We start from the raw sequence: 27541 nt of genomic DNA on the forward strand, positions 1-27541 counted from the left end.
TGGGCAATAAGTTAATCTGCATACAGTGGAACACACACTCTCTCCTGCTTCCCGTGCCCTCAAAAGGTGGACGACCCCTACCTTTTTACCCACTCTCTGGATTAGGCTACCATAAAATACTTGCTTGGTTGTATTCAAACATATTAGAAGACAAAAAATAATAATAATTAAGCTCTAAAAAAAAAAAAAAAAAAAAAGAGTAATTAGAGGCTTTGATCGATCGGTGGCTTATGATAATGTTTACTTAGCTTGAGTTAAAGGTCTAATTCATAAATAACTCGAAAATATTATCAATCACGTATTAAATTTAACTTTCTGATTTAAAGGTAGGTTGAATTATTATGTATTATGTTTGAGTTAAAAACTTGAGTTACATTCTTTACAAAATTGTTAAATCAAAACTTAACTCAAGATCATGAGTGTCATTTTTCAGAGTTACAGTTTTCACTAATTTTAAAACTTCCAATTATATAAGTTATTCTTATTTCAATTAATTTATTTTCTTACTGGTATCGAAACAAATAATATTATGAATAGTTATAGGAATTTTAAAAATATATATACTGCAACTTACTTTCTGTCAAATTTTTACTTTTTACATATTAATAATAAAAAAATATTATTATTTATTTATTTTTGAACTAGGTTAATATTCTTATGTTACATTTTTTACTTTATTAAAAATACTATACTGCAATTTATATATATAAATATCAGCCTTTAGTAAAATAGTAAATCTTATTTTTAATTCAAATTTACTATATAAATTTACAGTTTTATCACCTATTGTTTACATCAAATTATAATATATACACTCAACTTTAATTTTACATGTCATCGGTTGGAGCCAAATTAAAGAACTGAAGAAAAATATTAGTCTAGAAAAAAGTAATACTAGAAAATTCCCAAACATCGTGGCCAAATAGGGACGATAGAGAAGGAAAGCTCGTTGTTGTTTGTTACATGTTGTCGATTTGATGGATATTTTAAAAACACGGCAAAAATAAACAAACAATAAATAAAAGACTTTGCCACGTTACCGACATAGCTAGAATGCTCGAAAGTGAGCTCATTTTTTGTTTCTTTCGTTTGAACGATACTACTAGACGAATTGGAACGGATCCCACAATATTAAAAGATAAAAACTCGATGCACAATTTTATCAACTCCACTAAAACCTTATCGCTCCTCAATTAGTTCATCATCTTAATTTGTTGTCTACGTCGATGCAACTAATTAATTAGACTTCTCTCGAACCCTACTGTTTTTATTTTAACCGACATAACTAAACCATGACTGATTGATTGACCTAGTTAGCTCGAAACATGAGTGAAAACACTATCTCGAACATATCAGCGATACATGATAATCTCTGTCAAACTTCATATCCATTAAGACAACGTGCGTACTCGTCTTGATGAACACTGACACATATGCAGCGATCCATAATCTAGGTTTGCCTTTGCTTACTTTGTATTATGGCTCAAAACTAATGTTACTTAAGTTTATTATCATTCAAACAATGTATATACGACTTTAACAGTATTTATAAAATTAAAAATTTAACAAGAAGTATTTTTATAATTAGGTCATATCATTTAGGTAGTATTTAACTGTTGTGCGATCAAGCCCGCTCTCTTTCTGTGTCATCACCACTCATGGCGGAAGCTTTGGCGATCAAGGGATTGCTCCTGGCGGCTTCACACCTCTCTTCACCAAACGTCTGGATAAAATCCGACTCCTTAGAGCTCATCCGAGCTATCAACTCGAATACATTTCCTATGGAGCTCTATGGAGTTCTCAAGGATATCGAGTTCCTATCTGCACCTTTTGATTTCATCTTCTTTTCGCATGTCTCAAGATTATGTAACTCTCGAGCTGATTCGTTGGCGAAGAATGCTCTGTTATGTGATTGTTCTATCTTGTACTGAACCTTTTATCTTATATAATTCAACTGTTGTTCAAAAAAAAAAAAGTATTTAACTGTTGTGCTTATTTGTGTTGTTAGATTTGTTTATTCCGTTCGTTAATCAAATTCACTCTTCATGTCCCTATAATTAATGCAGCCAGTGCTTGAAGTTTTTGAATGTGATCTTGTTGAGACATGTGGTACTACATCTCGCATGTCTGATGTGAATTGCACCTCTCTTTGTACTAAATCCAGCTGATTCCTAATCTTATAATAACAGATTACACTATACCTGCTCCGTGTCAACTAATAAAATTGCCTATCTGCCGGAGCATTATAAATTTATAATCCTCCTATAGATGCATGCATAGTTCTATAACATTTCTATTCATGATGCCAGTACTTATAATTAAGACATCCGTGTATAGTTTAAACTTAGATAAATATATAATTCACGAGATGACATAATAAATGAGTGGAGGTTGTATCTATATGTAAGAGAACTAATAGTAATCACAACCAATATGGCTTTGGAGTCCTTAAGCATCTGCTTGAGCGAGCCATCCACGTGAAAGGAGATCGATGATGCCTTTGGCTGAACCGACGTACCTCCCCCTGTCAAAACTGCCGGCTAGAACCGAAGGCTCTGAAGTAGGGTCGTTCCATGTCTCGGCCTTGTGGGTCCTTGGTCAAGCTCATGGATTGCATGCAGAGCTCGCCGCGAGCTCGTAGAAGAGAGTCTTGATGGTATGACACATGCAACACGAGCTCTTCGTGAATTTACTGACATTTTCGTCGACGCCAGATCTCTTACCCGTTTCATCGATTAAGAAATATTAGAAGCAACATGGCCCACAAAGAAAACTTGGGTTAATTGATGCTGAAACCCCAAGGTTTACATTGCGGTGTTTTCTAATGTCATATTTTCATGCTTTTTGTTCAACTTTTAATTTGATAATGTTTTTATGTGTATTCTGTGGTTGGAGAATGGAGAATACTACTAGAAACTAAACTGAAACTGAATGTTGTATCATTCCACTTTGGTGAATACTAATATTCGCACGAGCTTTCCTTACTTTTTTAAAATGGACCACTTTATAAGTGATCATCGAGATTCTGTCTATATATTCTTTTGGGTCTCATGTATAATAGCGACAACAAGTGAACGATGTGGTTCTTACGTTTTACACGTCCTATACACAACTTCCGATTATATTCTCTCCCAACTCCCAAGATCCCAAGTAGTTGGAGGCCAAGAAAAGTTGTTCAATATATCTTGTAAAGCCCCTTCTACTTTTCTTATTTCCCTTCGGCCTTTTGAACTCAAGAGAATCACATTTTCAGAAAATCTCAAAAGTCTATTTTGAAGGCTTTTACTCACTTTGGTTCGATAACTTTGAAGTATTCCTAATCGTGCCATCGTGGTAACTTTAAGAAACTATACGGAAATAATGATGCCTTATAATAAGAAAACGAGAGATTCTCAAGAAAAGAAAACTAATGATTTCTTGTAGCGATCATCATATATTCACGTTGGACCGCGAAAGATCTTCTATTCTCTTACTCAAGTTGCTTTAGTCACATTTAGGCCATCATTGATATCTGCCCAATTTATCCTTCTCTCAAATTTTCAGGGTGGAAACTGAGTCTACGATAGCATATATTCAAAACAATTGGAGTTATTGGCAATAACTATGAAAAAACACCCTCTAATAAATGTACGCTTTAGACCCTAATCCTATCTACCAATGAATCTGCGTTGTTAGATCAATGTGTGCTAATTAATATTCCTATTTAATTAGTTAAATTACAATAACCAGAATACGAGTTCATGTGGTTAATTAGCAAGTCACTTTTTTTTTTTGTCAAACTACTACTTGCATTATAATTTAAAGATGTTCAAGTTTCAACAAGAAGACGGTTAAGACCTGAGCTTGCTAAAGCATCAGCCTGCAAATTTTCTAGTCGAGGTACAAAAGTAAATGAGATTGGACAGAAGAGAGTGGCAAGGTTTCTAATGTCTTGGAGGACACCCGCGATCTCATTCATATCCCGCCCTTCACGCAGGGCCAAAACAAGGACTTGGGAGTCCGAAAGTATTTGGAGACTTTGAAGCTTTGAGTCTTTAGCCTTCTTGAGTGCTTCACGCATAGCCAAGGCTTCAGCCATCAGTGCAGAACTAACAAAGAATCTGTTAGATGACCCTCGACAGATGACTTCTCCTTCAGTGTTTTTGATTATCCAACCCATTCCTCCTGCTTTAGTGCTTTCCTGCCAAGCCCCATCACACCAACAAGAAGGGGAGTCTATAGGATTTTTACATACTGGTGTTCGCTTCTTCTGATGTTTAGCCTCCTTAACATTTGCTTCCTCCCACGCTTTTGCCTCCACAATCGACTTTGAGATAATATCTTCCTCTAGAAAAGACTTTCCTTCAAATACTAGCTTGTTTCTTGCAGTCCAAAGGTTCCAGAGCAGCCACGGAATAAGCGGGGAAGAGAGTAACCCTACTGGTGGTAGTGAGGGTGATTTTACAAAGGCCGTTAGCCAATCTCTTAGATTCTCCAGTTCTGCCTCCCCTAGTCCCGAAGCATGAATGGGAACTTTTTTCCAGAACTCCACTGCAAAAGGACAGGATAAGAACAGGTGTGAAATCGATTCTAGTTCTCCACATCTTTTGCAATTGAGTTCTGCTTGGATTCCACGTGTAGCTTATAATTTAAGTTCTGCTTGGACAGCAAGTCACTTATAGTCTTATAATTTAACTTCGGATATTTAACGTCGGATATTTTCCCTAGATAGTAACAGATTTTTTTTTAAAAGTGATTTATACAATGTATCACAATTTTGTAAATTTTTAAATAAAAACTTGGAAATAACATAATCATATAGTATCTTCTTGTTGAATAGCCAATATGAATACTCTCATCTTTTATGTTGTTATGTGAATATGAGGCATAAATATAGAGTAGATACTTGTAAGTATTTCAATCCCAAACTATAATTGTGAATGGAAACCCATGATAATAGTATTATCAGAACTCATGTCGTCGTGAACAGAAAAAAAAAAGATGATGTTGTCAGTTGGTATTTCTCGTAGTTAAAAGTAGATGGGAAGTCTTGTCGATCTTGGAGACCCAAATTATTAGTGTCGCAAACAACAAAACTAGAAGAAAAATTAACATCTGTTGAATACTCTTTTCATTATCATAAACAGAGATTTTTATTTTTATTTTTTGGTAATCATAAACAGAGATTTATACGTACATCAACATACCAGTTGATTAACTAGACTGAAACATGAAGAAACACAAAAATAAGATACATATATGTGATATGACAGAAGAAAAGCGCACACCCTAGCTATAAGGGTTTTTATTGTCACGAAGGATCTCTGATTGGTCCAGTTAGCTAGTAAAGGAGAGACTGATAAGGTTTGATCAAGGGGACGAGAGAGCCACTAAGGTGAAGGGACATGACTTCATTGGTGGAACCAACGAGCTTGCCACCTACGAAGACAGCTGGTACCGCCGTGGAGCAGCCTATCCGGAGAAGAGCCTTCTCGATCTCACGGCAGTCGGGGTCGGTGTCAATTTCGTGGACCGTTGGTTGAACCCTAAGGTCACGGAACAGGATCTGAACGGCGTAGCAGAGACAACATGAGCTCTTCGTGATGATCACCACTCCTCTTTCTGACGACATTCTCATCACCTTGTCCATGAGATCAGATGTCTAGCTAGGGTTTAGTTAAGTTTTTTATTGTCTGCTCGATGTATGTGTTTGTTTGGTTGGCGTTTGTAAAATGCTTGAAATCTGCTTCGCTATTTTTTTTTTTTTTGATCAAACTAAACTTGCATTAATTTTAAATGTGTTTACACTCCAACAAAGGAGGATACAAAAAGGCTATTGACAGCCAAACAAACAACAACAACAACATAAAGGATATAATGGCGATACAAATCACAAGAAGGAGCCATATGAAATCGTACCACAACAACATCATAAGCTTCTTTAAAGACCGCATCTAGTGTAACCCGTAGGATAACACACACTGCACCATACGCAGAGAAGATCATTCGATGGGAGCAAGATCCTTGCAATACCAACGAAACTTGTTCATCCAATTTACTCCATATAGGAAGAAATATTAGGAAAAAAGACTGATTCAAACGAGGGACAAGCGGGAAATTAAAACCCGCCACATCCATATTCATCGGGATAAAGATGACAATGAGTTTCTCTTCTACCTGCCACCAAGAAGAGAGATACACAAACACAACACCAACATCCGGAATGAAACCCATAAGAGAACTGCATACTGCAGACGCTCGCGCCAAGGCGATATAAATGCTACTAAAGGTCACAAAGGTAGAACCAAATGAGACTAAGCCCATCGGTATATCACCAGCTAAGATCATGAACCTCAATTCCAACATCACCCATACAGATAGCTGTCTAAACCATTCTACAGTAGCAGAATAAGTAGTAAATAAAGAGCTAAGATGAGCATGAAGGACCTTACAACGACGACTGGTATGGAGGTCGAAACACCCAAATAGAGACCTGTATATCACAGGATAAAGGAGCCCGTAGGCGAAACAAGTGTCATAGACACACCCAAATAGATACCTGTATACCACAGGAGAAAGGAGCCCGTAGGCAAAGGAAGTGTCGCTAGCAGACACCGGGAGACCACCACCACCACCACCACTTTTCTTTGTTGCCATCCTAAATGGAGGCTTTAGAGTTAAGATATGGGTAAGAGCTTGAAGAGATGGTATGAATGGCCGAAGAACAGTGATGATTCCACAAACACGAACCACAAGATTTGGATATAAACCTTTAGAACCAAATCTTGTGGCACCAAAGAACATAAGAGAAACAACACCACCACTGGCCAGATTTGGAAATCGAGTTTCCAGATTCTGAATATACGCTTGAGAGAGGGTGAATGGTGTGTCAAAGTGCAGGTGAACAACGAGGCGGAATGAAGCGTCGGGAGGATCCGGTGGTTCTAGCCGGGAGAGAGCTTCGAACGGCACCGGAGAAAACAAACACGGCGGCGGATCTGGTGGTTCGTGCGGAGTGAGAGCTTGCGTAAGAGACGACGAACACGGTTGCGGAGAAAGAGCTTCGAACGGCACCGGAGAAGGCAGAGACGGCGGCGGATCTGGAGGAGGGCGGGGTCGCAACGGAGGAGACGAGGGCCGGAGTGACGAAAGACGGGACACCATCACCATCGGAGCCATGGGAGAACTGCTTCAGAGTGTTGGAGGCTGGAGAACTGGATTGAACCTGAAAAGGAAATCCATGGAGGAGGCCACCTAGGGAAGAGCGTCAGAGAGAGAGAAACCTTTCTTGTTTGAAACTTATCTGCTTCGCTATTTATAGCAAGTTCGTGAATAAAATATCAGAAAGGAAAGATAAATATCACAGTTACAAAAAAGAAGAAGATAAATATTAGATGCCTAACAGAAAAAAAAAAAAAAGAAAAAAAGCTAAAATGACGGCTATTGGAGTGTTTCCTTCTTCTTTGACTGTGCCCGAGTTGTACATATTACTATAGAATATAGAGCAGGGCTGCAGTTGTTTGGATCGTCACTTAACCGTTGATGGGTTGTTCTATACCATTCGAAACATTGTTATTAACTTCACATTTTTATGGGGTCAATCGTGAATAATATCTGACGCTGCACGTCGCATAGATGGGTTTGTGTGTGTTTTCTGCATGGCCTGGCCCGCGATAATTTTTCGGATCAAACAATTTGTTAAAATTTGAGTAAGCCGTTTTCCTAAACCGGTATGCATACCAATTTAAGAAGATTAGCGTTTCACTAGCTAGCTAGCTCATACGTGCCGTATGATTCTGAAACGTACCAGCTAGCTAGCTCGTACGTACCGTATGTATTCTCTTGACAAATCTCCTTTGATCGATGATTGAATCTTTGCGCTAAAGAATGTTAAAATGAAAGAAGATTCGAGCTCTTTCGGTAAGAAAACTACACACACACGCGCACACACACACACACACACATATATATATAGCAAAATACAATATGATTCTGAAACGTACCAACTTGCCAAAAGAATATTGATTCGTTTCTTTATTTTTTCTTATATTCTTAATTCTCTTTCTTCTTATATTACTCATCTCTTCTTTCCAAATGTCCCTATTGCCGGAAGCACGAGTCGTACGCTTAGATCCCACGCATGAGCTAGTTACGGGCAGCTTTATTCCAATTGTTTTATGGGAGTAGCTTTTCATGTGCTTGCATAGTTCTGTTTTATTCAAGCGATGCTGTTATGCATAGTTCGATATTCATTTGTATATCGTTCAGTTATTCAAGGGATACAGTTTTGTTTTGTCCAATCATCAGAAGATATATTGCTAACTTATTCGGTTTCCATTTACCTTACAAAGTTATGTTATAATTGATTAGATGGTCCGTATCAACTAATAATTAACTAATCTCCCGGAGCATGGTCTTCTCTGGTTTTTGTTGGGGGCAAACTCAAATGCATAATCTTCTTATATATATATGCATGCATGGTTATATAACATTTTATTTCATAGTGCCAGCATTTAAAGACACATCCCCACAATCTATAGTTTAAAGTTTAAACTTATATATATAAATATATCATGGATCACGATATGCAAGCGAATTAACAGTAATTAATCACAACCAAATTGCTTTGGAGTCCCTTAGCATTTGCTTGAGCGAGCCATTCACGTGGAAAGAGATGATGTCTTTAGCTGAGCCGACGTACCTCCCACCTATGAAAACCGCCGGGACAGCCTGAGTAGAGCCGGAGGCCCCAAAGAGGGCTTGTTCCATGTCTCGGCCTTGTGGGTCCTTGTCGAGCTCATGGACCGCAGGACTTGCCCCTAGCTCGTAGAAGAGAGTCTTGATGCTATGACACATGCAACACGAGCTCTTCGTGAATATCACTGCCGCTTTCTTCGATGCCAGATCCCTTACTCGTTCCATTGATCAAGAAAAATGTTAGAAGTAACAATGGAGTAACCTTGAATTAGTTGGTGCTGAGCAAGCGCCTGGTATTTATAGTCCCTTGTTTGCTAGATTTTGGATATTTTAAATCCCATGGATAAAACATACTAGTAAATGGAGAGTAACCTTGGATTATATAACTTTTTTTATAGAAAAGGTATATAACTACTCTATGACCAAAAAAACACGTCTAGTAAATTCTAAGAAAATATACCAAAATAAATTACCCCCTATATTATGTTTTTTTTTCTGAAACGAAAATGTAATTAAAAGGCTAGCCAGGCATATCTTCTCTGAAATAAATTACCCCATATATTATGTTTTTTTTTCCTGCAACAACCCCCTATATTATGTATTTCAGGTTTTATATGTTTAAACGTTACATAAAGCAGGTGTGTCTGCGACGACAGGCAGCAGCATCACATACCCTTACCATTTATTTATTCATTTGTTTAGAATATTTAAGGCTTGCTTTTTTATAGTTAATTAAACATGTAATCTAATTTTGAGATTTATAAAGTTTAGAGTGTCTATAAAAGCAAAATGTTGGTGTGGACCGGTGTGGTGTGTCATCTTTGTTGAAAATCTGACATCACAAGTTTTTCCGTTCTTATATCACGAGGCCTTTGTCTCCTCTTCGTCAAATTAAAGATAGATATATCAAATTTCCTAAAACTAGTTTAATACCTACCTAAATAGCTCTTAATATTTTAAGGAAATAATTATATCGTTAAAATTTAATGTGTTAAATGTTGGTTCTCAAAAAAATGTTAGGGTTAACACACTTGTAGATTAGTCTTTAAAAAAAAAATTCATGACTTTTTCTTGCATTTTTATTTTCTTTTTCTTACTATTTTTAGTTTATATGTTTTGATACTCGCTTACCTTCATTTCATCTTCTCCTTTTCTTTTTGGTAAAGACCTTCATTTCATATTTTTCTTACATTCATTTTAAAAAAAAAATACAATTTCGTAATTATATAATCTACTAGTATATCATTGATATTCCTTTGTAAATATCTTCATCAAATTCAGGTATGACAGATAAAAAGAGATAAAATTCCTTGTAGGGATCCAAGGACGTGGCAACACAAAGGACCGATTTATACTAAATAGATTCTTTTAAGTTAGCATCTCGACCGTCAATTAGATTTATAGGTCCTAATTTAGATTCTCGTCTTTTTTTAAAAATCAGAATCATCGCAAGGCGTTGACTGTCATGAGGCAGACACTCTACTCTACCTGCAAGAAGATTAGGCCGTCACCGGCAGCGGCAGGGGAATTTGGAACGCTTTTATCTAATCATGTAAGATTTCGATGGGCCGTTAAGGCTAACCGGATAATAGATGGGCCCTCCATGGAAAAGGCCGCTCATAGTTTTATCTTCTGGCTGTTTCCTTTTCCTTCCCTAAACTAGTTTCAGCTTTCATTTCAAAACATTCTCTAAAAATGAACAGATACAACATTAACGTGCCAAGCTTCAAAATGAGCACTAAACTTAACATGTAGCCGGTTCACCACAAAAAAAAAAACATAATCTAATGTGTGAAGCAGACACATCAACAAATTAACAACACACATGATACACGCTACAAATATACAGCACATGAAAAGTTCATCATCATATTTAAGTCACCAATTCACGAAGGAAAGGATAAAAGAACATCTTAAAAAAAAGGGCATTTGAGTTCATTCTTTTTTTTTTCTAGTGTTTTCTTTCAGCCGCAATGGGTCTGAAGTAGAAGCACGTACAATATAAAGAAACCTCACTATACAAACCTTATACACACACATAAAAAGAGCCTCTTCCTGTTTTGTTTTCGATATATGCACATATACATTTCCTCTTATATATATGTGACTCTCAATCGGTTCTTCTGCTGAACTAGACTTGTTCTTTTTTTAGGTAGGGGAGACTATAATCTCACATCACATATGCTTCTATATAATAATAATAATATTAAGAATGATGATGCTTACCACATTTTTCAAAAGGATCGACGGATTTCTCGACCTTGTCTTGTGATTCTGCTACCGGAAAGGGAAAGAGAGGTCTGGAGGTCAGTGAATGGTGGAAGTGAGACGCCACTCTGGGAGAATATCAAACCTGCTGAGATGTTGTTAGATGTGCTTCTTGACGATGCCCCCAAGTAAGGATCCCCCGGAATGAGCTCAGCAGAGGAAGAAGAAGAAGAGGCCAAGAGAGAGGTGACAGGGTAAGGAGCCACGGGTGCATCAGCGAGGGAGGATGCAGAAGGATTGTATCTGATGGTCCCCACTGGATGATCAAATTTACATGTTGATCCAAACTTACAGAAGCCGTTTTGTACGTAGAAACTGCAACGTTGCACACCCTGTTTACAAAACAAAATGGATTACTATGATGACCATTGCGACAGTTATAGAAAGGGAGCATACCGGACGTAGAGGAAGACCAATGGAGCTGAGGTCGCAATTAGGTCTTGGTGGAACCCGATCTCGAGGATGATGAAACTTGCAAGACGTTCCAAACTTACAATCTCCTGTTTTCAAATAGTACTGGCACTCTGGCTCGCCTGGTCTCTCTGGAAAGCTCTCTTCTTTCAGGGTAACAACACCTGATGGATAGACCCCGGGAGTGGTGGAAGAGAGCTGTGTAACTCCATACAAAGAAGCTGCACCAGGAGAAAGAGCAGGGCTCACAGGTGCCTGCATGAGAATCAAAGTTAAGAAAGAAACGTATTTGATGAAACAAGAATCAAGAAGGGGCTACCGAGTATGGATTCCAGGCTTGAATAGGAAGGACCCCTGGGGTGGTTAGCAGCATTGGACCGTAGGCGCCTTGCATATAAGAACCGGGAAGAAGAGGTCTCAAGCTAGAGGAAGGAGGTCCAGGCATAAGTGAGTGATGCTGCACCGATGAATAAAACTGAGGTGCAGAAGCTGGAGGTGGAAGAGTTGCAGCAGCAGAAGCAGAAGCAGAAGCAGAAGCAGGGTGAGGATGATGGAATTTACAGGTAATACCAAATTTGCATTGCCCCGTTTTCAAAAAGTAAGAGCATTCGTTTTCACCCTACAAAGGGAAGAGAAGGGAAGAGAAGAGAGCCTCTATTAGATTAGATGTGGGTAATCAAAAAAAGAGAGAGAGGGAAAGAAAAAGAATTGTACCTGGCGGACAGGGTAGCCATAGATATTGAGAGGAACGTGGGTCATGGAACCACCTGCTGCTGCATTCCTTGGATGGTTGAATTTGCATGAAGCCCCAAATTTACAGGTTCCAGTTTTCAAATAAAACTGCCCCAAGAAACAACAATCAAATTAAAAAGAAAGAAAGTTTGAGTAAGAGGTTGTTGCGGGGGTACCTGACAAGGGAGGGCACCAATGCGTTCAGGATACTGTCCTGTGGCTCTAACTGTTGCTTCAACCTACATTATTTAGAGATAGAACCAAAGAGTCTGAACCATACTAGCACACAAAATAAAAAAAGGAATACATATTCTCAGCAGAGAGGAAGGAGGACATAAAACAGTAAGGATTCAAGAGAAAAAAAAATACTAAAGCTTATCACTTTAGCCAGTTCAAACAAAAGAAAACAAAACCCACATTAGGGATAAAGAATGAGAAGATTGTACCGAGGCACGATCGGGAGGATGGTTGAAACGGCATCTAGAACCGTAACCACAAACACCAGTGCGCATGTAGTAGGCACAGTCAGGAGCACCTGCTCTCTGCGGGTACGTTTCACTACCTAACCCTAATCGCCACATCGATGACTCTGCTGCAGCACATATTTTACAAAGACAAATCAAGAACAAAAGCAAAAGAGAGAGGAGACTGTTTTGTTTGTTTGTTAAGGCGCATGCGAATCGTAAAAGAAGAAGAGAGAGAGAGAGACCTTGGAGGAGTAGTCCGGTGTCGGCGTCTCCTGGGGTCCATTGAGGAGGAGCATGTGAGCCATTCATCGCCGTCGGAGGAGTGCGTCCATACATGTCCATCGATCGGAACCCCCTTCACTTTTTCTAGGGATTTGCTGTACACTAAAACTCTCCCTCTCACCTAACCTTCTACACAAACAAGAGAGTTTTTAAAAGAAATGTCAAAGCAAGGGTCATCGACCAGAGAAGAAAGCACCCCCCAAGTCTATAGAGAGAGAGAGAGAAAAATAAAAGAGGTTCAGACAGTGACTGATTTCTCTTTCTTCTTCTTCTTCTTATGACGACCGTACTGTCTCTCCAGTGTTTTTCTTCTTTTTTTAGCTTTCAATTTCTCTTTTCTTTCTTTTTTTTTTCTTATTTTTCTTAATTATTTCCTTTCTGAATATAAAATATATAGAGTGATTGGAAACATTTTGTAGTAATTAGGTGAAAAACAAATAGAGTAAAAGATAAGAAAAAAAAAAGAAATGGAAACTAGAGTTGAATAAGAGTAAAATAAACACATTTTATTTGTTTATATTATTTAGAGTAAATTAGCTCAAATTCTCTATTATTTACTCTAAGTTTAATTTCAAATAAGAGAGTGGAAAGTTTTACTTGGAAGCATCAAAAGACAAAAAATGCTGGAATAAAATGGAGTGACTACTTTTCTTCTTTTTCTCATTTGAGTGGTGAAATAATAGAGTAAATGAGAGTAAACTAATTTTACTCTATTAATTTTACTCTAAAAGGTCGATACAATTACGCCCATAATAATTTCATATTCTTTTCTTGTTCTATCTTTGATCCTTCGAATAGAAAATAATATACTTATTTGTTAGGAAACAAATTATAATTTAATCTCTCAATTTTTTGGTTTTTTAAAGAATGGACGGTAATACTTTCAACGGAAATTACGCGCAATGAGTGAAAAAGAGACGGTTATATATCATCAAACTTCATCGCGAATGGTTTTGTTTCAAAACGGTGGATTCTATTCCTTAACCGTCACTAAAGGTTTCTTTTAGTCGTCATCCAGAGCCGTTTCAAACTTTATACATACCTTGTTCAAAAAAAGAAAATAAGACCCTCTTTAATAATCTGAAATTATATAGATTTTTTTACAAAATATCATTAGAATATAAAATAAATACATCAATTTAATTATTTTATATCTAAATAACATAATTTCTAGTTTTTAATGCAGATCATTGATTAAATAACGGAACTTGATCATTTGGCATTTTTCAATGCAAATTCATCGATCAAATCATCAAATTTGATCATTCTTCTAACCATTCTTCTATCTCTTTCAGTTTTTTTTTAATGTTTATTATATCCACCATCAGAAATTATAATCTATAAATATAATAGAGAAAAATTTGGATAGTAGTTAGACAAAAAGTTATATACTCTTTGATTAGACAATGCACTCTTTTTTGCTTGTAGACAGAAATTGCATACTAGTTTTTTTTCTTTGTGTTTGCTATTTTTGTTAAATAATGATGAATAAAATATATCTTATTCTCTCTATTTATAATCACTAATTGATAATTGTTTCCTCAACATAATCAAATTATAATACTAACTTTCTATACTACACCACTGAATATTCAAACAGAGATGAACAACTATTTCTTACTTTCCAAAATATATAATTGATATACATACTAATTACTTTTTAATTTATTGCATTTTAGTTGATTATATAAACAAAATAAAGAATTGTAATTTATATGTATTGGTTATAAATATGAAATTAAATTCAAATATAGTTATTATGACTTTCTTATAAATATATGATTTTAAATTTATAATTATTACAAAACTAAAAAAAATTATAAACCCTTTAAAATTTTGGATCTTGTTCGACCACTCCACTTGTATCTGCTAAAAGACTGCCATGTAAGCTCGGGATCTCACAACTTCACAAGGCAACAAAACATGACATTCATTTTATCAAAGCCCATTAGTAACTTACATAGAATGATGGGAAATTTGTGTGCTGAACAATTTCAATCTTCAAAGTCTATAACCTGATGAGCACTAAATCTGCGTTCGATAAGATAACATAACAACTCCCCATATCTCCTTTCAGCCATACAATGAGAAGATAGCAAATTAAAAAGAGCAAAACATTTGTATGTAATTATGTCATTTGCTATATCGACTCTTAACTTGCTAGATTTCTCTCGATTTGGCACTTTCTCTTGAGTTATACACACACAAAATGTCAATATCATATCAAAACTGAGTCTCATCAATGTTCGAACTCAAGCGGATAAGCTTTGTTCTTGACTGTTTGCGTCCCCTTGGCTTGCGCCCGATACTCCTCCTTGGTTTCCATTCTAGCATATGGATCCAAGGGGATTCCTTGTTCAATCTCGGCTTTATGAAAACCTATGCATTTCTCACTTGTCCACATAAAAGGGATAGGCAAACCAAATGTAACCAGGTGTGGCTCAACATCCAGTAAAGTTGAAACAGTCATACTCTGGGACTAGAGGAGGGATAATTGACTGGTATTGATCGTGGAAACAGTTAGGGCTCTCCATGTAGATGTGGGGAATTCAATTACTCATCGACAATATCTTCCATGTCATCATTATCTGAATGAAATGGCTCCATCCGAGAAAATCACTAATCTTCACACATTCTACAGTTAAATATTTACTTTATTATTTTAGTTTTATTTCAAATTAGTTCAAAGTTCTATTTGATTTCTAATATAGTTTCACTACTTATATTTTTGTATTTAAATTCATGTTTTAGTTTTAAAGTATAATGTATAGTGTTGAATACACTGGAGTATTTTTATTTTTTGAACAACAACACGGATCATATTCTTAGAATCAGTCATTAAATCGTGTTTTAATATAAAGCCCAAATTTAAACCTAACCATTACAAATTTACAATCCTCAAGGCCATATATATAAAGGTCAAAGTTGAGCCGAAGCCTTGTAATCAGTCCCCCAATGTCACTAATTTTAGTTTAATTTGGATTCGGCTGCAGATTCGACCTCATATGTCCCCCGCGGCCCGTGATAGGCCTAACCGGTATTGGATGTGTAAAATTACAATCCTAACGTATGGAAACCTGGTTATACAAAATTCTAAACCCTGATTAAAAGTTTAAAACCTAAGAAAACGAACAAATCGTTTGATTAACTTATATCATTGGAGTCTCCTCAGTCAGTTACTAGAGTTTAATATTGTGCGGCCGAAAGGAAATGAAGCGAAATTAGACTGGTCAAGAAAGAACAAAACTAAAAAAAGTTTGTGTAGAGTGAGCTCCAAATACATTTCCGGGTCAGCCTAGGCAACATATTTCAGATATGTATAAACATGTTCGCCAGTTGATGTGTTTATATTTAGATTCTTATTGAATTAACGAGAAACTAAGAGAGAAAGAAAAAAGAATCTAATACACGTAATTAAGTAAAAGACAAGACTAATTTTGTATTTAAACTATTGAAATAATGCTAGTGGATTGACCCACTCACAAAACTAGAGTCGCACGCTTAATCTAATTAAGTACGTTGATTAGATTCACTAGGAAATAAAAATGCCATGAATAAATTATATACTTTTGCGAAATCAGTTTATTTATTCAAAGTATATCAGTAGTATTTGCTTTTTTATCAAGCCATTGAGAGAATATATATCTTTATCAAAGGGATATATCATATATATTTAGTGATCAACTTTAGAATTTAATATCGTAATACATGTACTATGTATGTATACTTTTAGTTTCGTTATTAATTATAACAAGTATACTGTTATTCTTACCTAAATCTTATATATGGAACATAATCTTTTACCAAAACAAGTATGGCATATGATTTGACAAATAAAATGTGCATATAAGCTTGACCTAGCTTTCTAAAGAAAATGGCTTTCATTAACTAAAATAAAATGGATATATTGTTGGTGCAAAATCTATCCGAGCCACACTATTTGGTCAGGACTCAAGAGTCAAGAGAAACAGATAATTAAAAGTGAAAATTGATTTAACGAGCAAGTAAAATATTGTAAATGCTTAAGCATGTTATTTTGAACTACTTTATAATATATAAGTGCTTAAGAATATTGTGTGAACTGCTTTCGAATATTAATGCTTTGAGCGTCATCATGTAGCAATTAGTCAATTATATAACCCAAAAACGTACATAATTTGTTTAGCCGCTACAAGGTGGTCCAATCCATCATCTCCAGACACTTGTCTTCAGTTTAATAAAAAAATTATATCTATATTAACCACCTGACTTAGGTTTTTGGGGAAAGCAAATAACATAAAATAAAACCTAAATATCATACTTCTAGAACATTATACTCACCAAAAATCAAAATCATTTAATGTTTCCTGTCGAAATACATATTGACATATTTTTAGAATATTTCTTCCTGTAACTAAAAAACATATACGGGAATATTTTGATAATATGCTCAAGTACTTGTCCGTCAACGAGAAGGCAAAAAAGATTTCATAAATGTTTTTCGTCTCAAATACATGATTTTCATATGTAAATTAACAAAACACGTAAGTGTAATTTGTAAACAAAGGATCGTCGTTATCTTTAAATTCAATAACACTAAGAGAGGAGTGGCAAATTAATTTCGTGTTATGCTTTTAAAATAAGCTACAAACTACCTAATATTAGGCTCTTCAATGCTGCTAAGCAGCTACTAATTATAGACCACAAGACGTGCTCTTATATGGTCCACAGGACCACAAGTTAGATATTGGTGCTTATTAAATTAACTCTTAGTTCTTAATTATTTAATTCTTAATACTATATAAGGTGCTAATTATAGATACTTACTGTTATAAATGTATCTGATCTTTATATTAGCACGTTCCACAACAAGTACCAAACTTACATATTTAATAATAACCTTAGAAAACACTTCTTGTTACCCAGTTTTTTTGGTCAATTTTTTTTTTTGGTCAAAACTTCTTGTTACCCAGTTTTATTCACATTTTCCCAACAATAACCCAGCTATTCAGTTACTTACTATTACTATACGATATATGATATGATGGGCAAAAAGAAAGAGGAACAAATTATGCAAGGACTGAAATATATATTTGAGCCAGACAATAAATTTTGAAGAAGCTTTTGTTCAGAAATGATATTTGTGCTAACGATAGCATTTTCTATAAATATACAAGGCACTTCGATCAGATTACGTGTAATAAACAAATTTATAACGTAATGATAAAAACTTATAAATGGTATTTAAATATATCTAGAAGTGCGAGTGACAAAAAAGAAGATTTAATTCGTTTTTATTAATACATACCTGTCTTAAAGAAAAAGAAACTAGTGTGTTCAAAAAAAAAAAAAAAAAAAACTAGAGAGAGCATACTACAAAACAATCGATTAAAAGGTTTAAGATAAATTAATTAGAAGAACTAAAGACGCAGAAGGAGAAATTAGCTTGACCTGCCACATTGTCTCCCCAGTGAGGCTTATTGACCTAGACCTCTCTCATTGGTTGTATGACACGTCCACACCCTTGATGACTGAACATAAATACCCTCTATCGAAAGTCTCCCACAACCCCGTTTTCAACGTTTTAGGTTTATAAGTAGAAACAATAAAAACAAATCAGAAAAAAATTGAATAGAAATAAAATTTTAGAAATAATGAAAAATGATGATTTCTTATCAAAATTAATAAGAAATTGATTTGTTTTATAATTTTCTACAAACAAATAAAAAAGAAAATATATTTTTCATGAAAGGTAAAAAAATTGGGGAATGTCAATGAACGTAGTTCCTCCTCGTTCTTTGGTCACCAGTCACAATTGTATAACTTATACTAATAAATCTAGGCTCCGACCGATGACCTTTTCGGAAACACGAAGAACGAATAGGAAAAGAACGTATAGAAATAAAATTACAGGAATAAAAATGTATGTTTGTTTCTTATCAAATTTAAAAAGAAAATGCTTTTGTTCTATATTTCTCTTAAAAAAAAAGAATGAAAATGAATAAAAAGGAAAAACTATTCCTTGTGAATGATAATTTTTTTTGGGGAATAATAAGAAATTCAGTGTTCACTTTTGTTTCTTGGTCACCATTCAAAGACCTAATCTTTTTCTTTTCCCTTTTTTGGGTCAAAATATAAGCTTCTTTATATATTGTTTAGCTCCATTAATTGTCTACTTATAAATAAAGCTAATCTGACAATACAAATCCATGTCAAAAGGACTATTTATCAGATTTATACATACTAATATAATGTAAGAACCTCTCCGTTCCCTGCTCTTTCTTTTGTGCCATTATCACTTGGCAAATTACATATTTTCGTTTCAAAATTTTAGTATCAACAGCTGTTGATATATATATATATATAACGATCTCTCTCCTCTGTTTCATAAGGTTTGATGGCTGGGAACTATCCTTCCTTCCAAAACCCAATCCCTAGATTCCAAAATTACAACTTTGCGAGCACCTCCTCTCATCATCATCAACATCATGATGGTTTAGTGGTGGAACAAGAGGAAAACATGGTGATAAAAGAACAAGACAGGCTACTTCCGATAGCAAACGTAGGAAGGATCATGAAGAACATTCTCCCACCAAACGCAAAGATTTCTAAAGAAGCAAAAGAGACTATGCAAGAATGTGTCTCCGAGTTCATAAGCTTTGTCACTGGAGAAGCCTCCGATAAATGCCACAAGGAGAAGAGAAAGACAGTTAATGGAGACGATATCTGTTGGGCTATGGCAAATCTAGGGTTTGATGATTACGCTGAGCAGCTCAAAAAGTACTCAAATCGTTACCGAGTTATTGAAGGAGAGAAATCTAATCATCACGGCAAAGGAGAAGCTAAATCTTCACCGGACAATTAATTGATCAATGGTTAATTGTTTGATTTCCCTTTTATTTATATGCTCTTGTTTGTTCTTCGACTCTTATATATGATATGTGTATGTGGTTTGAGGCTGTGGAGAGATCTGTGCTAGTCGTTCTTCTTGAGGTTGTTATCGTGAAATTTAAGGGTTTGATTTTATTTTAGTTATTCATATACATTCATAAAGTATGTACAGGAAAAATTGCTGATTATGGTCTATAGATTCAGAAAGTGGGGACTGGTACGTATATATGTCCATATGCTATATGCATATGATCAGCGATACATGAACCCATATTAGGAGGATGAGTTTTTAATTCTGCTGTATAACTTGGCCTTCTCTTTTTGATTTTCAAACGAATTCTAGTCGACTGATATAAAATAAATCTTCACAGAACACCATTCGTGTAAGTCTTGCCATAATAACCCACCTAAATGGTCATCTCTGCCATCTTATTATTCAATCATGAATGATGGAAGGGACTGATGTTCACGTTTGTAGGTTTCTTTTTTTTTGGAAAGTGAAAATATAGAGAATGAGGTTCTGCTCTAGATTAAACCTTCAATAATATCAAATTATATACTATCATGTAGTGACAAAAAAAAAAAAAAATACTATCATGTAAAATTTCAACACAGTTTAGTTTTTACTTGTTGAATTTACATATATCAATATAAATCAATCAATTTTGACGTCGCAACTGGCTTGTTCAGTATATATAAAGTTATCACTATTAGCATTTGCACACAGATTTTCACATTAACTAATCAACACTGAAATGTCATTCCGTATAGTACAGATATCACAAGTAGATAAAAATTTACTATTTCAGTGATGTTTCTTTAAATCTAATCAATATTTAAACTTTATGTAGCTTTTTTTTTTTGTCATCCGTTAGATTAATAACTTTTTAAACATTTGATACAAAACCTTTCAAGAACCATAAGCCGACAAGGTAAATATTACCTTTCGGAGCCAATTTTTTCTTTTCTGTAACGCCTCGGCCAAATTGAAAACGACAAAAACACATGACTGCACATAAGCAAGACGACAACGCGATCAGTAAAATTTTCTTGGAGCACACCAATAATCCATACCGATACGAAGCTGAACGATGACAGAAGCCAAGATGAACGAGAAACTTTATGTAGTTATGAATTTACTATATTGGTACGTCACTACTTTTTTTGAAATCATTGGTACTTCACTTTCTAAACAGTAAAGAGTACTCTTAATAAAAATATAAGAATAAATATTTGCTTAATTGATTTCTTAACCGAATGGTCCATAAATCCAGGACAATTCTCACTTGTCCTTCTTTTGATTTTTATAAACCCTAGCTCCCTGGGACCTTCCAAATAAAGAAGGTTAACTTTTGAGACCCTCGGGTATGTGGCCGAGAACTGAAAGATCTCCTTCTTTCGTGGAGCTTATGGTCATCAAGTTTTCGAGAAATGAATGTCTATGTTTTAGGATAAGAAAAAAAACTGAATGGTTGACTAAGGTATATTGTATAGACACTAACGTAAATACATTTATAAAAAAGTGAGATGACGATAGCACATGTGATTTGGAAAGGATGTGGTATGCTCTTCATTTTGACATGTGATAATAAACATACTGGTGTCGAAAACATGGGTGTACTAATAAAGACCTTATTAGTAAAACCATTGTAAATGCAATATACATTTGACAAAATAACATAGGTGTATAGGTAGCTACATAAGGAACTTCTTTCAGAACCAAACTGTGAAGTTTTAAATTTAATATGTAAACCTTTTTTCCGAGAATAGATGAGAGAGTAGTACTACACTCTTTTCTTTTTGACAAGTGAGATGCCCTTAGTGGCCATTCTTTAGGTGATCAACGTGAGAACCTGATCAGTTGGCAAAATAGGTTTGCCTTGGAGATTGCTATCAAAAACTATGGTGTCTCTCACACTCGCGGGCATAGAAACTCTAAGGTGCTTCTTTCGCTCACTCCCCTGTTCTCTGCGTCTCTTTGAACAGTAAAGAAGATAGTTCACTAGAGATAATGTCTCTTACACTCGTTATTTCTTAAAAAAAAGAGAGGCAAATTCTTTAAATGAAAAACTGAAAGAAAATTGAAATGAAAGTTGCGAAAAAAGGGAAAACAAAGTTACATATGTAGAGTGAACTTATAATAGAAGGAATGTTTTTGGCTTCTTCAGTCACTAGTGGGCTCGACAGTGATCTTGTTCCAAAATATCAGAGATCTTCTCGATAGGAATCATTGGTAGATACTCGGCGACGTAGTAGTCTCTGTCCCCAACGTAACGAACGGCGTCGTTATACTTCTCCGACCAGTAAAACGCCGTAGGTATCACTAACTGCGCAACTTCGGGGAATAACGGCACATGATTCAACAAACGCCACACCGTCGCTGCGTAATACTCCGCGACTGGCTCGTACTTGTCGAGAACGCTCCTGGCGATGCTCTTGGTCGTGTCGAGGACGCCGGCGCGTTGCACCTCAGTGGCCACGGTGAGCGCTTGGCTAGAAGCTTGCTTCACCAAAGAAGGAACGTATGTTTCCACATCGTAGAACACATCGTCCACCTACAAAAGCATCAAGTGTCATCATCCATTGGTGGAAATGAGCAATGTTCTTAAAAATTCGGAATAAAAACTTTTTACCTTACGATCGACGAATAAGAGAAGCTTGAAAGGAACGTCATTGAACTTGTCGTACAACGGTGAAAGTACCGTCTCAACGGTGGCTTCGATGTTCTCGACACCGAGTTTGAGAGGACCAGCGTTGTCCTTAGCCAACTCGTAGAGCGTCGACAAACAGACAGCCAAGTAAGTCGCCGCGGTTCTGACGAAACCCAAGTGCTTGAGCTCTGTCCCATCGTCCTCTTCCACAATTAACGAAGACGAAGAAGATGGAGGCACTTCCTCCTCGACTATAATCTCATCTTCAGCCATTCTCAAATCCTACTCGTTCCGATTGAATTTACTCTTTAAATAGAAGGACTGAATACAAGATCTGCAGACGACAAGGATTGTAAGCGAAGAGTGACCGCTGGGACACGTGTACTGATGCTAATGGACCGCTCACAGCACGTGTCAGGGCATGGGTCGAGATTGTTGCAAGATAAGCACTCCCATTCCGTCTGGCACGAGTCTCGAGGGAAAATGCAAAAAGAATAGCCCTAACTTTTCCATCACGTCTTCGAACTTATTGGGCCTAATTTATTATACCGTTATTTTCACCTTGAAAAGCCTAAATATATCAGTTGGGGGTAAAAAGTTCCGAGTGAACGGCCAATAAGTCTGCAATAATCAGGACCCTAAACTCAAATGTAGCCACTTTTATTTTGTCAATCTTGATATATATTAAAGCCCAATGGACACATACTAACAGATAATTAATTACGTATATTGTCACAAAACACTTGTAAAAAAAAACGATTAATTACGACTCCACAACATTCTCAGAGACTATCACATCTATCGTTGGCTTTATACTGTTTATAGATCTCACGCGATTGCGAGCTTTACATTAACGGCTGCTACAAACGCAGCAAAAGCCAAACACGGCTTTACCATATTACCAGCGACCGGACTGATCTCATTAAAGGCCTTGTAGCATCGGAACAAGGCCGCAGACTGACACAAGCACACTGCAAGCCCTGCTAGTCCCGACCCGACCATGCACGTAGTCAAACAAAGCACAAACTGAGCCAAGTAAAGATACAGAGCGTTGGGCTTCTTGTGGAACCCAGCGTCGACCCATACGAGCCACGCAGCCAAGCCCATCAGACCGCTCGAGGCGAGACGCATGAGGTGAAGGACCCACGACGAGGACCGAGCCTGATTCCCGAGGAAGTAGGATGTGAAGAGAGTCAGGAGCACAGGAGCTGCAACAGCTAACGTCAGGGATTTGAGACCGCGTTTAGCCATCGCCCTCTTTTGATCGCGTTTGCCTTTGTTGTTGTTGTTGTCGTCGGCTTGTTTCCTCTCCGTCTCAGCCATAGCGGCGTCTCCGGCACGGTACCTGATGTCCTGAGAATCCATAACGAGTTTAAGATATTTGAGACGGAGAAATGAGAGAAGAAGCTTGGTCAAAGAGAATAATGAGGAGGAGCTCAAGTTTATAAAAGAAGAAGAGTGTTGGAGAGACACGCGGCGGGTAGTTGACACAGACGTGGTACACGTGGAAATAAAATTGTTTTGTTTTGGATAATGACTCGACTCTGTAATAAAGCGTAGGCACGCACGTGTCACTAAGTAAAGATGATAAGCCCAATAGTTAGGAGTGAATTGGGCTTTACTATGGGCTAAAACTAAGAGTTAGTTGTCTGTTTCGCGGCGTACGCAGGATTCTTTACGACAGACGACGACTGGGGCGATTGTTCGTTCAATCACCGGCGAAAATGGAGGCGAGCTCATCAAGAGCTTCTCGTAGCCGTAATGTGCCTAAAATTGCATTCGCCTTGGGCTTAATCGTGGCTGATGCAATCCTCGTCGCACTTATCATCGCCTATGTTCCATGTCAGATCTAATTTCCTACGTTTTTTTTTAATTTCGAAATGTGCAATTGGACATGGGGGTGTTAAGCTCACTCTCTTTTTTAAATTTACTGAACAGACACGAAGATCGATTGGGATGCGTACATGTCACAGGTTTGCATTACATCCAGTAGAATATACAAAGTCAACTCTCTTGGTGAAATTTTACAAAATGGGGGCAGGTTAGTGGGTTCCTCGGGGGAGAGAGAGACTACGGGAGCTTGAAAGGCGACACAGGGCCTTTGGTTTATCCGGCTGGTTTCCTCTATGTTTACTCTGCTGTCCAGAATTTGACTGGGGGAGCAGTCTACCCTGCTCAGGTACCTTCAAATTGACTCTCTCTTTCTCGGCCTCTGCATTTTAACAAATCGTTCGTTTGATGTTGTGTGCAGATTCTTTTTGGTGTTCTCTACATTGCCAATCTGTCCATCGTCTTGTTCATCTATCTCAAGACTCCTGATGTGGTATGGTATTCAACTATCAAAGCCTTTCTTAATGATATAACAACATGAGGAGGAGTACTACTACTATATGACATTTCTCTCCTTATAGGTGCCATGGTGGGCGCTATCTCTACTCTGTTTATCCAAGCGAATACATTCCATCTTTGTTCTCCGTCTCTTTAATGATTGTTTTGCCATGACTCTCCTTCATGCTTCCCTCGCTTTCTTCCTCTCTCATAAATGGCATCTCGGCATGCTTCTTTTCAGGCAAGCTTCTTCCTGTTTTTTTTTTTTTTTTTTTGTCTAAATATTATTAATTTTCTATCCTTGTGTACTTACAGCGGAGCTGTCTCTATTAAGATGAATGTACTTTTGTATGCTCCTCCTTTGTTACTTCTCCTCCTAAAGGTCCGTGGAAGTTGCTTTATTATTCTCCTATCGTTGATTCTTCTTATCTCAAGTTTTGCTATTCACAGGCCATGAATATAATTGGAGTCCTATCTGCTTTAGCTAGTGCAGCTCTTGTTCAGGTTTCACCTTTTATCTCTTACATGTCCCATTTATTATTCACCAAATTGTTTTTTTTTTCCCATGGAAATCTGGAATCTTGTTAACTGGTGAGTTGCAGTATCCAGCGAATTATATGTAACTTTGATAATGCACGGACTACCATTCAACTGGTCTCTTAATGATTATACAGATACTCGTGGGATTGCCCTTTCTGCTAGCATATCCGGTTTCATACCTAGCCAACGCCTTTGATCTTGGACGTGTTTTTATCCACTTTTGGTATTGTTCTCCACCCTCTTCTTGCTAAGTCTAAATTTTGCTACTAACGGGATATGAATATAACATGTGATCTCTTAACTCTGATTTGAGCTGTCGACAGGTCTGTTAACTTCAAGTTTGTTCCAGAACGAGTTTTTGTGTCCAAAGAATTTGCAGTGTGCTTGTTGATTGCTCACCTATGTCTCCTTGCGGCGTTTGCAAATTATAAATGGTGCAAGTAAGTAGAAACACTCTTTGACTAGCTCAAAAAGTCATCTCTCAAAAACAGCTGTATTTTTGTGTGTATAGCATCTTTGTTATAAGGAATTTACTATGTTGCCTTTCTTAGGCATGAAGGCGGGATTATAGGCTTCATGCGTTCTAGGCGTTTCTTCTTGACGCTTCCGTCTTCGCTCTCGTTCAGTGATTTGTTAATCTCAGGGAGTCTTGCGAAAGAACGTACGTAACCACTGACTTTACTTGTAGCATTATATCCGTCTGTGTCCTTCCTTACTCACGGGCTTTCCACTGGATTAACAGATATTGTCACGACCATGTTTGTTGGGAATTTCATTGGCGTTGTTTGTGCTCGTTCTCTGCATTACCAATTCTATTCATGGTAACAAAAGATAATAGTTTTCTGTTTGTTGACATTTTTGCTTAATCCTGATTTCAGAATCCCAAATACTTGTATGATCATATTCATAATTAGGTACTTTTATTCCCTGCCATATCTGCTATGGAGAACTTCGTTTCCTACTTGGCTGCGGTAAATCACTCTCTGCATTATTATTACCTGTAAACACAACTAAAAACAAAAAAAACAACTCTAGTAACCCGTCTTCATGTTTCTTTTTTTTGACTGAAAAAAGCTTGATATTGTTCCTGGGTATCGAGCTGTGCTGGAACGTCTATCCATCAACACCAGTCTCATCAGCTTTGTTAATGGGTCTACACTTGACCGTCTTATTGGGTCTCTGGTTTGCTCCTTCAGATTATCCTTACATATTCAAACCAAATCTGAGACACAAAAAGCACAAGTGAACCTTTTATATTAGCTAAAGAATTTACAGTTATATGTATGGGTTAAGCTAATCATATGGTGGTTTATACTAAAAGATTTTCTGTTTCTGTCCAAATATACATGTGTTATTTCCTCCTTGAATTAAACGTTTACCAGTTATGCTTATTTGGTTTCGCTCTTTGCTACTACTTTTCTCTCTAAGCGAATTCTCGAATACGCTTAGATTATCTGATTGGGAATCTCCTTAGTTTTGTTACAAAAAAAAAAAAAAAAAAAAAAAGGAATCTCCTTAGTTTTTGCAACAATTTATTTGTGTGCGTTGGAGAAAGATGGAAAGTCACTTATGAAACAAATGATTTCACTTCTTTTGGTTCTTTTCTTCCCGGAAGCTATTTGCTGCGGTCGCAAATGATTCGAAAGTCATGTCCCCAAGGAAATAAAGTATTTCATAAGCTCTCATCTCAAGAACAATTTGATTTGTCTTTCTCAAATGGCATCCTGTACTAAAAGAATGGCTTCTTTTTCTTTAAGGCTTGGTGCTTCATATTTCATAATCGTTTTATGCTCTTAAACTGAGTTCTTAATCAGCTTTTTTCTTGATTTGACGCGCTGTAGAATATGTGCTTCTTTACGAATAACCTGTCTCATTGCAACTGCTAGTTCTTCTTCAACAGATGGTTGAGATTGATTAGACTTTTCACTCTTGTTCTGTTTCTCTCTTCAATCCATATGGTAAAATCTCTTTTCTTTCATTTTATGTTATTTAACTTCGCATTTTGATCATGTAGCATAGAACCTACTCATTTATGACTTATGACCAAGACAAGTCAAATCCGATATGGGAGTTGGATCTAGCTGAATCTCACTAAGGACTCCAGGTCATTCTGTTATCTCGGTCATGATACTTTCTGTCTAATATAACCACGAGGGGTTGGGTTACTTATCTTTTATTCTCGACTGCAATGTTTCTGTTTTCTTATTATACGTCGTCTGCTCATGTATGTGTAACCAAGAAAATCCAATGAAGAATGAATACTATTGTCCTTGTTCACTTCCTGCTGATTCGTCTAATTGTTCTCTTGTTATTACT

The 27541-nt window shown here is 36.5% G+C and overlaps 7 protein-coding genes across 8 annotated transcripts; 2 read left to right on the forward strand and 5 right to left on the reverse strand.

The window, feature by feature from the left end:
• Positions 1-5079: 5079 nt before the first annotated feature.
• LOC103866341 (glutaredoxin-C13) lies at positions 5080-5680 on the reverse strand. The gene has a single exon (XM_009144247.3). The coding sequence runs from the start codon at positions 5627-5629 to the stop codon at positions 5321-5323; it is 309 nt and encodes a 102-aa protein (XP_009142495.1). The 5' UTR covers positions 5630-5680; the 3' UTR covers positions 5080-5320.
• Positions 5681-5749: 69 nt separating this feature from the next.
• Positions 5750-10280, reverse strand: LOC103866342 (putative glutaredoxin-C12). Its single transcript, XM_033292748.1, has one exon. The coding sequence runs from the start codon at positions 8899-8901 to the stop codon at positions 8590-8592; it is 312 nt and encodes a 103-aa protein (XP_033148639.1). The 5' UTR covers positions 8902-10280; the 3' UTR covers positions 5750-8589.
• Positions 10281-10571: 291 nt separating this feature from the next.
• On the reverse strand, positions 10572-13171 carry LOC103866343 (zinc finger CCCH domain-containing protein 32). Of its 2 annotated transcripts, none has more exons than XM_009144251.2 (7): positions 12797-13171; positions 12534-12676; positions 12264-12326; positions 12070-12195; positions 11675-11974; positions 11341-11610; positions 10572-11276 (listed from the first exon to the last, which is right to left on the reverse strand). In XM_009144251.2, exons 1-7 carry the CDS (start codon positions 12894-12896, stop codon positions 10911-10913), a joined length of 1368 nt encoding a protein of 455 aa, XP_009142499.1. In that variant the 5' UTR covers positions 12897-13171; the 3' UTR covers positions 10572-10910. The 2 variants fall into 2 exon arrangements, with proteins under 2 accessions (XP_009142499.1, XP_009142498.1); XM_009144250.3 differs by having other exon boundaries at positions 12534-12679; positions 12797-13169.
• Positions 13172-18982: 5811 nt separating this feature from the next.
• Positions 18983-19892, forward strand: LOC103866344 (nuclear transcription factor Y subunit B-5). The gene is made up of 2 exons (XM_009144252.2): positions 18983-19068; positions 19208-19892. The coding sequence occupies exon 2, from the start codon at positions 19213-19215 to the stop codon at positions 19678-19680; it is 468 nt and encodes a 155-aa protein (XP_009142500.2). The 5' UTR covers positions 18983-19068; positions 19208-19212; the 3' UTR covers positions 19681-19892.
• Positions 19893-21683: 1791 nt separating this feature from the next.
• On the reverse strand, positions 21684-22860 carry LOC103866345 (REF/SRPP-like protein At2g47780). Its single transcript, XM_009144253.2, has 2 exons — positions 22340-22860; positions 21684-22261 (listed from the first exon to the last, which is right to left on the reverse strand). The coding sequence occupies exons 1-2, from the start codon at positions 22628-22630 to the stop codon at positions 21878-21880; spliced, it is 675 nt and encodes a 224-aa protein (XP_009142501.1). The 5' UTR covers positions 22631-22860; the 3' UTR covers positions 21684-21877.
• A 141-nt stretch (positions 22861-23001) lies between these two features.
• Positions 23002-23840, reverse strand: LOC103866346 (translocator protein homolog). The gene has a single exon (XM_009144254.3). The coding sequence runs from the start codon at positions 23720-23722 to the stop codon at positions 23186-23188; it is 537 nt and encodes a 178-aa protein (XP_009142502.2). The 5' UTR covers positions 23723-23840; the 3' UTR covers positions 23002-23185.
• Positions 23841-23972: 132 nt separating this feature from the next.
• Positions 23973-26629, forward strand: LOC103866347 (dol-P-Man:Man(5)GlcNAc(2)-PP-Dol alpha-1,3-mannosyltransferase). The gene is made up of 13 exons (XM_009144255.3): positions 23973-24199; positions 24296-24330; positions 24399-24536; positions 24609-24680; positions 24769-24926; positions 25001-25067; positions 25136-25189; positions 25360-25448; positions 25549-25665; positions 25777-25886; positions 25968-26046; positions 26140-26196; positions 26300-26629. The coding sequence occupies exons 1-13, from the start codon at positions 24082-24084 to the stop codon at positions 26469-26471; spliced, it is 1266 nt and encodes a 421-aa protein (XP_009142503.1). The 5' UTR covers positions 23973-24081; the 3' UTR covers positions 26472-26629.
• Positions 26630-27541: the final 912 nt, after the last annotated feature.

Source organism: Brassica rapa, chromosome A05 (genome assembly GCF_000309985.2).
Source record: "Brassica rapa cultivar Chiifu-401-42 chromosome A05, CAAS_Brap_v3.01, whole genome shotgun sequence".
Taxonomy (NCBI): Eukaryota; Viridiplantae; Streptophyta; class Magnoliopsida; order Brassicales; family Brassicaceae; genus Brassica; species Brassica rapa.